This window comes from Neophocaena asiaeorientalis, unplaced genomic scaffold (genome assembly GCF_003031525.2).
Source record: "Neophocaena asiaeorientalis asiaeorientalis breed wild unplaced genomic scaffold, Neophocaena_asiaeorientalis_V1.1 scaffold60, whole genome shotgun sequence".
NCBI lineage: Eukaryota > Metazoa > Chordata > Mammalia > Artiodactyla > Phocoenidae > Neophocaena > Neophocaena asiaeorientalis.
In genome coordinates this window covers 952,183-967,905 of record NW_020173721.1, presented here as the reverse complement: position 1 = coordinate 967,905, position 15,723 = coordinate 952,183, and the positions used below count along the sequence as shown (strand labels likewise).

Genomic DNA, 15,723 nt, shown 5'->3' with positions numbered 1-15,723 from the left:
TCATTCTGATTTAGAAAATGAATATAAAGCTGCCACCTACCCACTCCAGCGTGGAGTAGTATTCTAAAAGCAGTGTATACATTTGTGACTTTCAAGACAGCAGAAGAGTGTCTTCCGTGCAATTCTGCACATGGGGCTCCTCCATTTCTGAGCCTTGATTAAACCTAAGCAATGATGATCCTGACTGAGGAAATCTGGCACAGAATTCTTCTCACACAGAAGTCCCTAAACTAATGGCTCAAAAGATTTAGTTGTAGTCAAGTCTCTGGTAAGGATGCCCAGGTTGATAAATCTGAATTTTACATGTTATATTGTAAACATCAAGTAACACCACAAACATTTAAAAAAAGAAAGTTTATTGGTCTTTAAATGGCTCAAATTGCAAATAAACCAATCGGGTAGTGGCATCAGCCTAAGACATGTGATGCATCTTTGTCATTTGGCTTCATAGCACCTCAGTACCCAGGAGAGGAAAGGTCTCAAAGCAAAGTCACAATGTTAGTCGTTAGGACCCCTGGTTAAATGAGACTGCAACAAGTACACACGGAGATCGCTGGGCCCACGGGGCCGCGCTTACATTGGTAACTTTAATTCTGCACATGGCACAGCCTATGAAAAATATGAAAGATGTACATCTCAAACCCTTTAAGGACAAATATTTAATATGACAAGCCGGATGTAATATCTAAAGAGTTCAGTTCCTAAATAGCCTATTTTTGTTAACTTTACCTACACATCTGTCACCTGGAATGCCTGAACACATCTTTGACTTGCTGAAATTAGGACTGAGCAAAAAGAAACAAAAACTTTGTTGAATCAAACTGTCCTAGTCCCATTACAAAGAAAAGAAAAATCTGACAGTGGTAAATCTCCCATTGAAATCATGGCCCTCCAGCGGGCACGCCATACAGTGGGGACACGGCCTACTGTTTGGTGCCAGACATCTTTTCTGCACTATCCTTGGGTTTGGTTGTTCGATGTTAACTTTAGGAAAACGTAGAGACAGTGTTATTCATTACGAACACAGCCTACAAATAATCCCAGTAACTCCCGTACAAACTGTAACCTCGGGAATACAAATTTAGAAGTTACCAGATGGCGAGCACAACTTTTCTGAAGTGTTCCAGTGCAAAACGCATTAGCACCGTCCACGCTTTTCCTGTGCTCTACTCCAAGGAGATCAGAGTCTTACCACATGCTCACCACTTGCAGAAAGGGACTTCCAGGGACCAGCATCTTAAAGAAAGAGGGTTCACTGAGACATAACTGGTACTGAATGCTCATAGTCTAAAATTATCTTACAAGTAGACGCTGGTTCTTCATTTTAAACTACCTTACACTTAATTAAAAGCAATCAAGAAGCTCTGGAACCTTACTTTCAAGAACCAGAGTATGGCACACAGTTTAAATTTGGACAGACTCCTACCAGTTAATTTCTCGAGAATCTTCTACACAAACGTTGTCCTCCATCCTGACATATATTCTCTCACCAGGACACATGGGCAATGGGCCCACGGCACAGTGAGGACACACCCAGAATGATGTAAGTGGGTATCTTTAGGTTTCTAAATTAAGGCATATTAAAAAATTTCCATGTACAAGTTTACACCACTTTTCTAAGTTAATCACCGGGTAATTAATGCAGATTCACAGATGAATTTCTCAGTTGAACTATATGCAACAATCATGCCAGTAACTTTTTCTTCTATATTTTGCATAACAATGGTTAAAAAAAGTGGTACAGTTTAACTCTCATGTTCACAATTGTCATTTGTCAAGGCAGTAGAAGACCAAGACATTTAAAATGATATAAAATTTAAGCTTTATAATAAACCAGAGGAAGTAGCCTTTCCTCCCATTGCCCACCCCCATCTCACCTCTTGAATAGTTCAAGAAAGACTGCCAGCAAAACACAAGTGCCCACGCCACATTCAGGACTGTGATACATGTAGGCAATTATGAAATAAGTTGGACTTTGCTTCTTGGTGAAGCCACATTAATTTCTTTTTTAAGTGAATTTGACTCTCAGTGCAGTTCCAATTCATGCTTTTAGAGACACATAACAATTTCCAAAATGTTAAAGTAATTTCAGTCAATTGAGCCTTCAGTGGCAAAGCTTATAAATTATATTTCTTAGTATGGTCAAGATAAGAAAGGAGTTTGGGCTTTGATTATAAAATGCAGCATCTTTCTCTTATTCTCTTGGCTAAACTTTTCCTCTTCTTTTTCCCATTCTTTTCTTTGCTGTCTTCCATCTTTCTGGCTCGAATTTCCCTCATTAAATCAAAAAATACCTAGAAAGAAGAAAATACGATAAATAAATCAAGTAGATCATATGTGCCTGGAATTTCTCTGAATCACAACAGTAAACCTTGGGAATATATATGAATATTTAGGAGCTCTTGTTTGGGGAGTACAGAGAGAGGAAAGCACCCAACTAAAGCCTGCTTCTCCAAGTATACTGAGAAAATGGGAAAAAATGAATTTGGTAAAATGTGTTTAAATAATATAACCTAATCTTTCCGTCTGAATTTTCAAGATAAAAATGAAAAAAGCACTACAAGTGAGGCTAGCTCCAAAGATATAAAACTCAATGGATCACATCTGAGTAATTTATAGTTAGTAAATGTATTTTATCAATTTTAAAGTAATCTGTGTTTAATAAAATTCACATTTAATAACCTGGTTTTCTTCAACCCTGTTTTTAACCTGGTTTTCTTCAACCCTGTTTTAAAAAACAGCTGTGGAAAATGACTGCTTCCTTTATCGTTCTGATACCAGGCACTAGAAAACAATTGTTTGTTGCACTATATTTGCGGATTTATCAATTCTTGTTTGATGTCTAGAAATTGGCAAATAATGGGAGATATTAGCATAATAATTTAAAAATTACTACTGTAACAAGTTCAATATCAATAACAAACGTCGAGTACACACTGAAGGGCCTAGAAGGATGTGGGCTCACTGTACAGAGTGATGAGTGATGAATAGCTTTTATGCGTCACACTTTTGCATTCTTCTGGATTAAAAAAATGATTACTTCTAGAATAAAACTTGCTAAGACTAAAAACAAGTTCAAGGAAACTGAAATCATATCAAGCATCTTTTCTGACCACAATGCTTAGAAATTAAGTACAAGAAAAAAACCTATAAAATAACAAACACGTGGAGGCTAAACAATATGCTACTAAAACAACCAATGGATCACTGAAGAAATCAAAGAGGAAAGCAAAAAATACCTAAAGACAAACCAAAATATATGGGGCACAGCATTCTAAGAGGGAAGTTCAGAGCTATGCAAAATATATCTTGTATACAAAATACAGAAAAATCTCAACCTAATCTTACACTTAGAGCAACTAGAGAAAGAAAAACAAACAAAACCCAGTTAGTAGAAGGAAAGAAATAAAGATCAGAACAGAAATGAAATAAAAACAAAAAAACAGAAAAGATCAATGAAACTAAAAGCTGGTTCTTTGAAAAGATAAAATTGATAAACCTTTAGCCAGACTCATCAAGAAAAAGAGGGAGAGGGTTCAAATCAATAAAAGTAGAGACGAAAAAGGAGAAGTTACAACTGATACCACAGAAATACAAAGGATTGTAAGAGACTACTACAAGCAACTATATGCCGGTAAAATGGACAACCTAGAAAAAAATGGACAAATGTCTAGAAAGGTACAATCTCCCAAGACTGAACCAGGAAGAAGCAGAAAATATGAACAGACCAATCACAAGTAATGAAATTGAAACTGTGATGAAAAAACTCCCAACAAAAAAGTACAGGACCAGATGGCTTCACAGGCAAATTCTATCAAACATTCAGAGAAGAGTTAACTCCTACCCTTCTGAAAGCATTCCAAAAAACTGTAGAGGAAGGAACACTCCCAAACTCATTCTATGAGGCCACCATCACCCTGATATCAAAACCAAAGATATCACCAAAAAAATTACAGGCCAATATCACTGATGAACATAGATGAAAAAATCCTCAACAAAATACTCAGCAAACTAAATCCAACAATACCTTAAAAAGGATCATATACTATAATCAAGTGGGATTTATCCCAGGGATGCAACGATTCTACAGTATCTGCAGATCAATCAGTGTGATACACCATATTAACAAACTAAAGAATAAAAACCACATGATCATCTCAATAGATGAATCTGATAAAAAGCTTTGTCTGCAACACTGATTTGTGATAAAAACTCTCCAGAAAGTGGACCTAGAGGGAACATACCTCAACATACATGACAAACCCACAGCTAACATACTCAATGGTGAAAAGCTGAAAGCATTTCCTCTAAGACCAGGAATGAGACAAGGATACCCACTCTTGCCATTTTTATTCAACATAGTTTTGGAAGTCCTAGCCACAGCAATCAGAGAAGAAAAAGAAAGGGAATCCAAATTGGAAAAGAAGAAGTATCACTGTTTGCAGATGACATGATACTACACATAGAAAATCCTAAAGATGCTACCAGAAAATTACTAGAGCTCATCAGTGTTCAGTAAAGTTGCAGGATACAAAATACACAGAAATCTGCTGCATTTCTATACACTAACAACAAAAGATCAGAAAGAGAAATTAAAGAAACCCATTTACCATCACATCGAAAAGAATAAAATACCTAGGAATAAACCTAACTAAGGAGGCAAAAGACCACAACTGTAAGAGGCTGATGAACATAATCAAAGAGGACACAAACAGATGGAAAGATACCATTTTTCTTGGATTGGAAGCATCAATATAAACTCAAAATGGATTAAAGACCTAAATGCAAGACTGGATACTATACAATTCCTAGAGGAAAACCTAGGCAGAACACTCTGACATAAATCGCAGCAGTATCTCTTTCCATCCATCTCCTAGAGTAATGGAAATAAAAGCTTTTTCACAGCGAAAGAAGCCATAAACAAAATGAAAAGACAACCCACAGAATGGGAGAAAATAATTGCAAACCATGTCACCAACAGGGGATTAATCTCTAAAATTTAAAAACAGCTCATGTGACTCAATATCAAAAAACCAAACAACCCAATGAAAAAATGGGCAGAAGACCTAAATAGGCATTTCTCCAAGAAGACATATAGATGGCTAAAAAGCACATGAAGAGATGCTCAACATTGCTAATTATTAGAGAAATGGAAATCAAAACTACAATGAGGTATCACCTCACACCAGTCAGAATGGCCATCATGAAAAAATTTACAACAAATGCTAGAGAGGGTGTGGAGATAGGGAACTCTCCTACACTGTTGGCGGGAATGTAAATTGGTGCAGCTACTATGGAGAACAATATGGTGGTTCCTTAAGAAACTACAAATAGAGGTACTATATGATTCAGCAATCCCTCCTGGGCATATATCCAGAGAAAAACATGGTTCGAAAGGATACATGCACCCCATTGTTCACTGCAGCACTGTTTACAATACCCAAGACATGGAAGCAACCTAAATGTCCATCAACAGATGAATGGATAAAGATTTGGTACATATATACAATGGAATATTACTCAGCCATTAAGAAGAATGAAAGAGTGCCATTTGCAGCAACATGCATGGACCTGGAGATTATTATACTAAGTCAGACAGAGAAAGACAAATATCACATGATATTGCTTAATGTGGAATCGAAAAAAAATGATACAAATGAACTTATTTGCAAAAGAAACAGACTCAAAGACTTAGAGGATGAACTTATGGTTACCAGTGGGGAAGGGTAGGGGGAGGGATAGATTGGGAGTTTGGGATTGGGATTGACATGTACACACTGCTACATTTAAAACAGGTAAACAACAAGGACCTCTGTATAGCACAGGGAACTCTGCTCAATACGATAAGCTAAATGGGAAAGGAATTGGAAAAAGAATAGACGCATGCATATGTGTAACTAAATCACTTTGCTGTACACCTGACACACAACAAGGTAATCAACTATAGTCCAATATAAAATAAAAATTAAAAAAGAAAACAAGGACTATCAGACTAATGGGTTGAGTTAAATGGACGCAGGACCAACAGAAAAGGACACGGATAATTAAAGAAGGGGAAGACTGAGCATAAAAGCTCAGAAAGAATGCAATGTACTGAAACACGCAGGTGACAGTTCAAACCCCATGAATTCTTGCCCCACTTGCTGCAGCTTGACAGCCTGGAGACTGGGGATTTTGCAACACCTCTGCTTCAAGTCCACAGCTGACCAGCCGGGGCAGGAAGCCTCCAAACTAACTACATGTGATTAGCAGAAAACTCCCAGTACTGCTTTCTGATGTGAATACATCACTGCAGAATGGATATTAGAAGATGTGATTTCTAATTTTAGATGAGTATCTGCAATAAACTGCAAACGAATCCCTACTGGAAACCACCAAGGTCATCTTAACTAGCAAACCCAATGGAAAACTCTTACATCAGCTAACTTAATGAATTAAGGTAAAGGAGGCCTTGTTTCAACTGCCAAGTGGAAGGAAATAAGTAATTTGGAGTAAGAATGAAGAATTGGTTTTGACAAACTCAGACAAATGATAATCCCGAAAGTACAGAGCTTCTTCCAACTTTTTAAAAACACGCTTTCAAAATTTCTGCTCGCCCTCATTTCCTCCCACCCTCTTTCCTCCTGTCCCCTTCTTTCCCTTCCCCCCATTTCCCCCCCTGGCATGTACAGAATTTGACTCTTCTAATTCCAGAGTAGAGGTCACAGGAAATCCCTGTTCTCATGTAAAATGAAAGTGAAACGAAACTAGACACAGACTCAAAATGCTTAGCTCAGAATACTTACAGTTGAAAAAACATATAAAATTATTAGAAATGACAAACATCTCTCTTAAAGCATCATAGACCGTTAGCTTTAAATGTAAACCTTTGCCTTCACCAGTTTCTTCATTTTAAGTACTTAACAGCCCCTAGTTCACAACACAGACAATACTAAATTTTCAAAAGGATTAAAGATCTACTATAAAGGCCAACACGAAAAGGAAGCAAAAATTATACGTTAACTGTTTTTCTTTTTTTAATTAATTTTAATTTTTGGCTGCGTTGGGTCTTCGTTGCTTGCTCAGGCTTTCTCTAGTTGCAGCGAGCGGGGGCTACTCTTTGTTGCGGAGCACAGGCTTCTCATTGTGGAGCACGGGCTCTAGGTGCGCGAGCTTCAATAGTTGTGGCACGAGGTCTCAGTAGTTGTGGTGCACAGGCTTAGCTGCTCTGTGGCATGTGGGATCTTCCCGGGCCAGGGCTTGAACCTGTGTCCCCTGCATTGGCAGGTGGATTCTTAACCACTGCGTCACCAGGGAAGCCCTAGGGTAAGTGCTTTTTAAGTTTAGGATGGGAGAGCTTTTCTAATGAAGCCACAGAATCCAGAAGTCTCAAAGGAAAAACAACAAATTTGACAACATAATCTTTAATGTTTTTTCCATGGCAAAAGGTAAAAATCAGCAAAGTTAAAAGACATGGTATGGGGACTTGCCTGGTGGCACAGTGGTTAAAGAATCTGCCTGACAATGCAGGGGACACGGGTTCGAGCCCTGGTCCAGGAAGATCCCACATGCTGTGGGGCAGCTAAGCCTGTGCGCCACAACTACTGAGCCAGCGCTCTAGAGCCTGCGAGCCACAACTACTGAACCCACACTCTGCAACGAGAAGCCACCGCAGTGAGAAGCCTGCGTACCACAACGAACAGTGGCCCCCACTCGCTGCAACTAGAGAAAGCCCAGGTGCAGCAACAAAGACCCAACGCAGCCTAAATAAATAAATAAATAAATAAGACATAGTATGGAGCAAGTCAATCAGTGTGCTATACCACATCAACAAGTTGAAGAATAAAAACCATATGACCATCTCAATAGATGCAGAAAAAACTTTTGATAAAATTCAGCACCCAAACTTATGATAAAAACTCTCCAGGAACTGGGCACAGAGGGAACATACCTCAACATAATAAAGGCTGTATATGACAAACCCACAGCTAACATCATATTCAACGGTGAAAAGCTGAAAGCATTTTCTCTAAGATCAGGAAAAAGACAAGGATGTCCCCTCTCACCACTTTTATTCAACATAGTTTTGGAAGACCTAGCCATGGCAATCAGACAAGAAAGAGAAAAGGGATCCAAATAGGAAAAGAAGAATTAAAACAACTGTCATTGTTTGCAGATGACATGATACTATACATAGAAAATCCTGAAGATGTTACCAGAAAACTACACGAGCTCATCAATGAATTCGGTAAAGTTGCAGGATACAAAATTAATACACAGAAATCTGTTGCCTTTCTATACACTAACAACGAAAGATCAGACAGAGAAATTAAAGAAACAATCCCATTTACCATCGCATCAAAAGCAATAAAATACCTAGGAATACAACTACCTAAGGAGTCAAAAGACCTGTACTCCAAAAACTAAGATGCTGATAAAAGAAACTGAAGACAACACAAACAGATGTAAAGATATAACGTGTTTTTGGCTCAGAAGAATCAATATTGTCAAAATGACTACACTACCCAAGGCAATCTACAGATTCAGTGCAATCTCTATCAAATTACCAATGGCATTTTTCACAGAACTAGAACAAAAAATTTTAAAATTTGTATGGAAACACAAAAGACCCTGATAAAGCAACCTTGAGGAAGAAAAATGGAACTGGAGGAATCAGACTTCCTGACTTCAGACTATACTACAAAACTTCAGTAATCAAAACAGAAATATAGATCAATGAAACAGGATAGAAAGCCCAGAGATAAATTGACCATAGGTGCGTGGGTTTATCTGCAACAAAGGAGGCAAGACTATACAATGGAGAAAAGACAGTCTCTTCACAATAAGTGGTGCTGGGAAAACTGGGACAGCTACATGTAAAAGAATACAATTAGAACATTCTTTATCACCATACACAAAAATAAACTCAAAACCGATTAAAGATCTAAATGTAAGACTGGATACTATACAACTCCTAGAGGAAAACCTAGACAGAACACTCTTTGACATAAATTGCAGCAATATCTTTTTGGATCTGTCTCCTAGAGTAATGGAAATAAAAACAAAAATAAACAAATGAGACCTAATTAAACTCAAAAACTTTTGCACAGCAAAGGAAACCATAAGCAAAGAAAAGACAACCCACAGAATGGGAGAAAATAACTGCAAACCATGTGACCAACAGGGGATTAATCTCTAAAATTTACAAGCAGCTCATGTGACTCAGTATCAAAACAAACCCAATGAAAAAATGGGCAGATCTAAATACACATTTCTTCAAAGAAGACATACAGACGGCCAATGGGCACATGAAAAGATGCTCAACACTGCTAATTATTAGAGAAATGCAAACCAAAACTACAATGAGATATCATCTCACACCAGTCAGAATGGCCTTCATCAAAAAGTCTACAAACAGTAAATGCTGGAGAGGGTGTGGAGAAAAGGGAACCCTCCTACACTGTTGGTGGGAATGTAAATTGGTGCAGCTACTATGGAGAACAGTATGGAGGTTCCTTAAACTAAAAACAGAGTTACCATATGATCCTGTAATCCTACTCCTGGGTATATACCTGGAAAAAACCGTAATTCAAAAAGATACATGCACCCCAATGTTCATCGCAGCACTATTTACAATAGCCACGTCATAGAAGCAGCCTAAATGTCCATTGACAGGAGTGGATAAAGAAGATGTGGTATATATGTGTATACACACACAGAGGAATGTTACTCAGCCATAAAGAAGAATGAAAGAATGCCATGTGCAGCAACATGGATGGACCTAGAGATTATCATACTAAGTGAAGTATAAGCCAGAGAAACATAAATATCATATAATATCGCTTATATGTGGAATCTAAAAAAAAAAGATACAAATGAACTTATTTCCAAAAAAGAAAGAGACTCACAGACACAGAAAACAAACTTATGGTTACCAAAGGGGAAGGGGTGAGAGACAGCTAAATTAGGAGATTGGGATTAACATATACACACTAGTATATATAAAATAGATAACCGGGAACAGTGCTTAGAGCTTTGCTCTACGCAGTTATAATCCTCAAATTTGGCTTGAATAAAAATTTCTATTTCTCTTGTAGGAAAAAAAATAAAGACAACTAACAAGGACCTACTGGATAGCACAGGGAACTATACTCAATATTTTATAATAACCTATAAGGGAGAAGAATCTGGAAAAGAATATACATACGTATAACTGAATCATTCTGCTGTACACCTGAAACTAACATGATATTGTAAATCAATCAACTATACATTCAAAAAAAAAAAGATAAAAACAGATATGGTATGCATTAGGAGACACTGTCCCAAACGGATATAGTGGACAAAGGGTTAATGTCCTTAATATAAAGCAGGCTTATGAATCAAAAAGATAAACCCCCCATTAGATCAATGTAATTTCAGCGTTCACAGAAGACCTACAAATGGCCAATGAATCAACTACAAGCTGCCCAGCCTCAGTAGTAATCAGGAAACACAAAAGAAATGATTTCCCCATCTTGTTGGCGACATTTAAAGGCTCCTTTAATTGACACTGGCAAGTAGTGGGGAAAGGGTTTCCTCACACTGTTGGTGGGAGTGTAAGGCAGCCTCTCTGGAGGGTGACTTGTCATTAAAATTTAAAATGCACCCTTGCTTTCGGTCTTGTGTGGGTGCATGTTCACACAGTTCACTGTGTTGTGTTTGTAACAGCACTGCAGACAACCTAAATGTCACTGGTAGGCTTTTTTCATAATTCAGCCATTTTCCTAACTATGGAACATTTTGTAGATTTTAAAAAGAATGTGGTACGTCTATATGCAACGACATGGAAAGAACTACGGGATCTATTTACTGTGAAATTTAAAAAGCAAACCACAGAAATACACTATACATACACATATACACACACACAAATCCTATTTATACAGGTAGAAAACAAGCAAATACAACCTTTCCCTAAGGTTCTTTTTTTTTCTCCCTTAGATTCTGTATGCCTGTCTTTAAAGGCAGGTAAATGTCTGGAAAGATATACACGTGTTAGCAGTGGTTACCTACAGGTAAAGGAGGTGAGTGGAATCTAGGTGAGTGGAATCTGGGTGGAGTGACAGACTCACTTTTCCCCCTTATACTTTTTCCTCTGTATCATGAATTTTTCTTTATACAATGAGCATATGTTCATGTATTATTTGTATAAAGAAAAAAATTAAGAACATTTTCAAAAACAAGATACTACATTTCTAACAAAATTCTTTCCCCAACATAAAATTGGCTCTCTTGACATAATAAATCATACTTTCATTTTGACATCTACTTGCCTAATTTCTTTCCATTTCCCCCAACATGTTCCTTAAAATTAAGAGCAACCTTGGAGTTGCGATTTAAAGAGCCAGAGCATTTAGCTAGAAGGGTACTACAAGGTCATCAGATGACCTGGCACCCAGGGGACCCAAGCAGGTTTCCCAGATGGTCCTCTAGCCTCTGAGTGATTCCTCTGAGACAGGCCAGGCCTCAGCTCAACAATTCTGATGGTCGTGAAGCTTTTTCACAGGGTAGTTTTAAAAATCTGCTTCTTTGAAACTTCTACGCAGTGGTCTATTTGGAATCCTGGTAAGGATAAGGCATGGGCGTTTAAAGTCTGGCGGGAGCTAGTATTTGTTTTCTGTGACAAGACATCTCTCAATTTAATAGAAGGAGACACTGTTAACACTTAATCCTGCAAAATCTGATCAGACTCCTGGGAGTGGATGACACACAACGTGGGAGATGCCACAGGTATTCCAACCATTGTTTTAAGTAAAATAGACAGGGAAGAACATTGGCTCCAGAGCTGGCCACACCCAGAGCCAGCAGATGCCACTACGACATGGTGACCTTGAGCCAGGTATGTAATCTCTTCGCACCTCAATTTCCTCACCTAAAAAGGTGTCATGAGAGGAGTATCTATGCTTCATAGGGTTAAAGATGAAACAGTGAGTGCTGGCCACAGCGCCTGGCTCTTCAAGCACTAAAGAGTATTATTAGCTCTTATAACTGTATTACATCATTGCCTCAGCAAACAAACCCAAAAAACAAATATAATCCCAACGTAACCAAATTTAAGAAACTGAAGAGTTGCTGCAAGTTACTTTTCCTTAGCCACTGAGGTACGTTATCTGGTAGCCACTCTTCAGGACACAGCAGTGAAACATGCATGTCTGTGACTTAGCTCTCTGGTGGCAACCACAGGTACTAGAATCGTACATATTCCCGATATATACATACATGTGCGCTTGTGTGTGTATGAGTATGTTTCAAACACAGATGGCAGCAAACTAGACGCTGTTCTGTACTTTACTTTTTCATTTACTGATGTTGAAGATCATTCCATATCAGCACATAGCTCTACCTTCATTTCTTTTCAACAGCTGTACAGTATTCCATGATATGGACGCACCATCTGTTACTGGACACTTGGATATTTCCTGTCTTTTGCTTCTACAAATAATGCTTCAAGGACTACTGCTGAACATACACTTACGCATGGATGTATAATTTTATCTGTATAATAAATTTTTAGAACTTGAATTGCTGGGGTCATAATTTTGATAGATAATTGCCAGACTGCCCTTCCAAGAACATATGAGAGTTCCTTTTTTTCCCAACAGTATTATTATTATCAACCTTCTTGCCCTTTTCCAATTGACAGGTAAAAAAAATTTCACTTCCCTTTTTATAAGTAAGACTCATAAGCCTCTTTGCAAGTTTAAACACGATTTGCGTTTCTTTTCTGTGACAGGGCTGTTTTTCGACCATTTTCCCATTGGGTTGTTGGTCTTTTTCTTACTGTCTGGTGATAGCTCTGATAATGCACACTACCGTATTTTCCCAGGGCCTCTGATGCCAGCAGGTGACACTACAGGACTGCTTCAAGCCTCAGAGCTTGGACAGTTATTGCTCCCCACTCCCCTTAGATCACGATGGTTTGTTCTATAACCTGCTCAAGACGTCAAACAGGAGGAAACAAAGTATACATATGCTATGACAATCTTCACTGGTGCCTTTCAAAACCCCAAACGTGCTGAACCTTAAACTGTATAACTTTAGAGGAAACTGGTCTACTCAGTAGAAATCTTACAGCAATTTGTACAGATGTCTTGGACTTAAAGGAATCTGACCATGTGACTAAAAAAAAAAATTAGTTTAAGACAGTAATAACACTGTCTTAAAACCTACAGTAACGGGCAGAAAGAATCTCTAAATTTTTAACATCATGATTTCTGGACCAGGGCTGCGAATCTACAGCCACAGCAGACGAGCTCACAAGCACCTGCGGCCACCTAGGGCAGTTACTCCAAGTGTGCCGCACCGCCCGTTTGCACATCCAGGAGCTAGCTAGATAGGCAAATTCTCAGGCCTCACCCCAGACCAAGCGAATCAAAATCTCTGGCGAAGACCCAGGAATCTGTGTTTATCAGGCTCTATAGGCAATCCTCCTGCACGTTAGTTTTTGAGAGGCACTCAGTAGAGCCTAGATACGCAGGGGCTGAAAAGGCCCCTCAGAACCTGTGCTGCCCCAGCACAACCGGCAGGCTTCCTAAATGCTGATGATGGCGTCCCGCAGCAGGATGAAAAGCACCTGGGAAGGCTTCTAGAAACGAGGTAAGGGTGTTCTGCACCTGGTCTCCAGGAAGGGCCAATCTGAACACAGTGTGAAGATGAGGGGAGAGGACACAGGAGCTCCCCTTCCACTTGGGGGAGAACAGAGGCTGAGGGTAGGGAAGGCAGCTGTGGTGACAGATTTCAAAATCCTCTCCCCCCGGGGTCTGGGAGAACTTAAGTGAGGCTGGGCAGGTGTCAGCTCAGAGGACTTACACTGTTCCTTCTAGATTGTCCAGCCAATCAGGATAAGGAAAAGAAAAAAAAAAAAAAAGCAGGGATTCAGGTCAGGAATCTTTCAGTGCTTTAAAAAAAAAAAGGTACATCTAGCTGCAGTGTCTCATGTTTTAACGCCTCTCGGGAACCTATAAGGACAAAGTGAAGTAAATGCCTAACGCGCTGTACTTGAGCATTCAGGGCCATAAAAAATCAACACGTATTAAACCTCTATTTGAAAGTCTCACAGAATCTCTAGACTAAACAGAGCCGAGTTAAAGCACATCAACTTATTTTTAACATGACGTAGCAGTAGTGCCACCTTTTTACCTTGTCAACATTAGCTCGCGTTTTAGCAGATGTTTCCACATAGTTAACATTCCACTGATCGGCTCTGGTTTTTGCCTCTTCTACAGAAACCTGCCTTTTATCTTCCAAATCTGATTTGTTTCCAACGAGCAGAAATGGAACATTCTCATCTTCTTTTACTCTTAAAATCTGCTCCCTGGATAAGAGAAAATGAGCAAGAAATATTAATGTTATCTCTACATGTTAAAATAACAAAACATGCAATTAGCAGTTATTTATGTTTCTAGACAGTAACAAAAAGCTCACTTATCACCCAGTAGGAAACAAGCAACACTTCTTCCTTTTTCTACCATCAATGATTTGAGCTCCACATTCACTTCATTCGGAAAAATACACCGAAGAAGAGTATAAATATGGCAGTAGACGTACGAAGTGAATATCAAATGCAACTTCCTCCGAAATGCTTTTTTAAAAATAAACTTTTTATGTTAGAATGATTTCAGATTTACAGAGAAGTTGTGAAGATAGGACAGAGAGTTCCCATATACCCCACATCCAGTTTCCCCTACTGTTAACATTAATGTGGTACGTTTATCACGGTTGATACAAGTATACCTTGTTTACTGCAATCTGCTTTACTGTGCTTTGTAGATACTTTTTTTTTTTTCTTAACAGACTGAAGGTTTGTAGTCACCCTGCATCAAGCAAGTCTATCAGTGCTATTTTTCCAACAGCATTTGCTCACTTTGTGTCTCTGTGTCACATTCTGGTAATTCTCGCAACATTTCAAACTTTTCCATTATTATTATATTTGTTATGGTGATCTGTGATCAGTGGTTTCTGATGTGACGATTGTAATCGTTATTGGCATTTTTGCTTAAAGTGATGCTCCCTTTAAATAGAGTTTGAGAGGCTACTACAGAATTTTAGAACAGGAAAGCACCTTTACAAACTGGTCCAACTTCATTCTTATCAGAAGGAAAGTGAGAATGAAAAAACGTAACAGAGCTTTCCAATATTTCTATCAAACACTTAATAAGCACTGCAAGTTACAGGCCAGCAACTGTGCCAAACAGGGGTACTAGAGACACTGAAATGGATAAGAAGAGTTTTTACCATATCAGGAAAAACACATATAAATCAATCTCATGTAAGAGTGCGGCGAGTGTGCTGCTGCAGCTGTGGTAAGCATACCGCACACACACATGAGGAAACGACGGATCCTGCCTGGGTGACGGGAGGCCCAGGAAGGCTAAAGGGAGGAGCTGACAATCGGAGAAATGCAAATCGAAACTGCAATGACGTACCACCTCTCACTGCTCAGAATGGCCATCATTTAAAAGTCTATAACAAATGCTGGAGAAGGTGTGGAGAAAAAGGAACCCTCCTACACTGTTGGTGGGAGTGTCAGTTGGTGCAGCCACTGTGGAGAACAGTCTGGAGGCTCCTTAGAAAACTAAAAAGAGAACTACCATATGACCCAGAAATCCCACTCCTGGGCATATATCTGGACAAAATTCTAATTCAAAAAGATACATGCACCCCTACATTCACAGCAGCACTATTCACGATATCCAAGACACA

The 15,723-nt window shown here is 38.8% G+C and overlaps 1 protein-coding gene across 2 annotated transcripts in view; it reads right to left on the bottom strand.

Moving 5' to 3' along the window:
- Nucleotides 1-335: 335 nt before the first annotated feature.
- RALA (RAS like proto-oncogene A) overlaps nt 336-15,723 on the bottom strand; it is a 70,684-nt gene continuing 55,296 nt past the window's right edge. For both annotated transcript variants that reach the window (XM_024750659.1, XM_024750658.1), the window contains 2 exons: nt 14,161-14,335; nt 336-2,294 (listed from right to left, as the gene is read on the bottom strand). In XM_024750659.1, the coding sequence (XP_024606427.1) occupies nt 2,172-2,294; nt 14,161-14,335 (298 nt within the window). In that variant the 3' untranslated portion in view covers nt 336-2,171. The remainder of the gene's footprint in view (nt 2,295-14,160; nt 14,336-15,723) is intronic.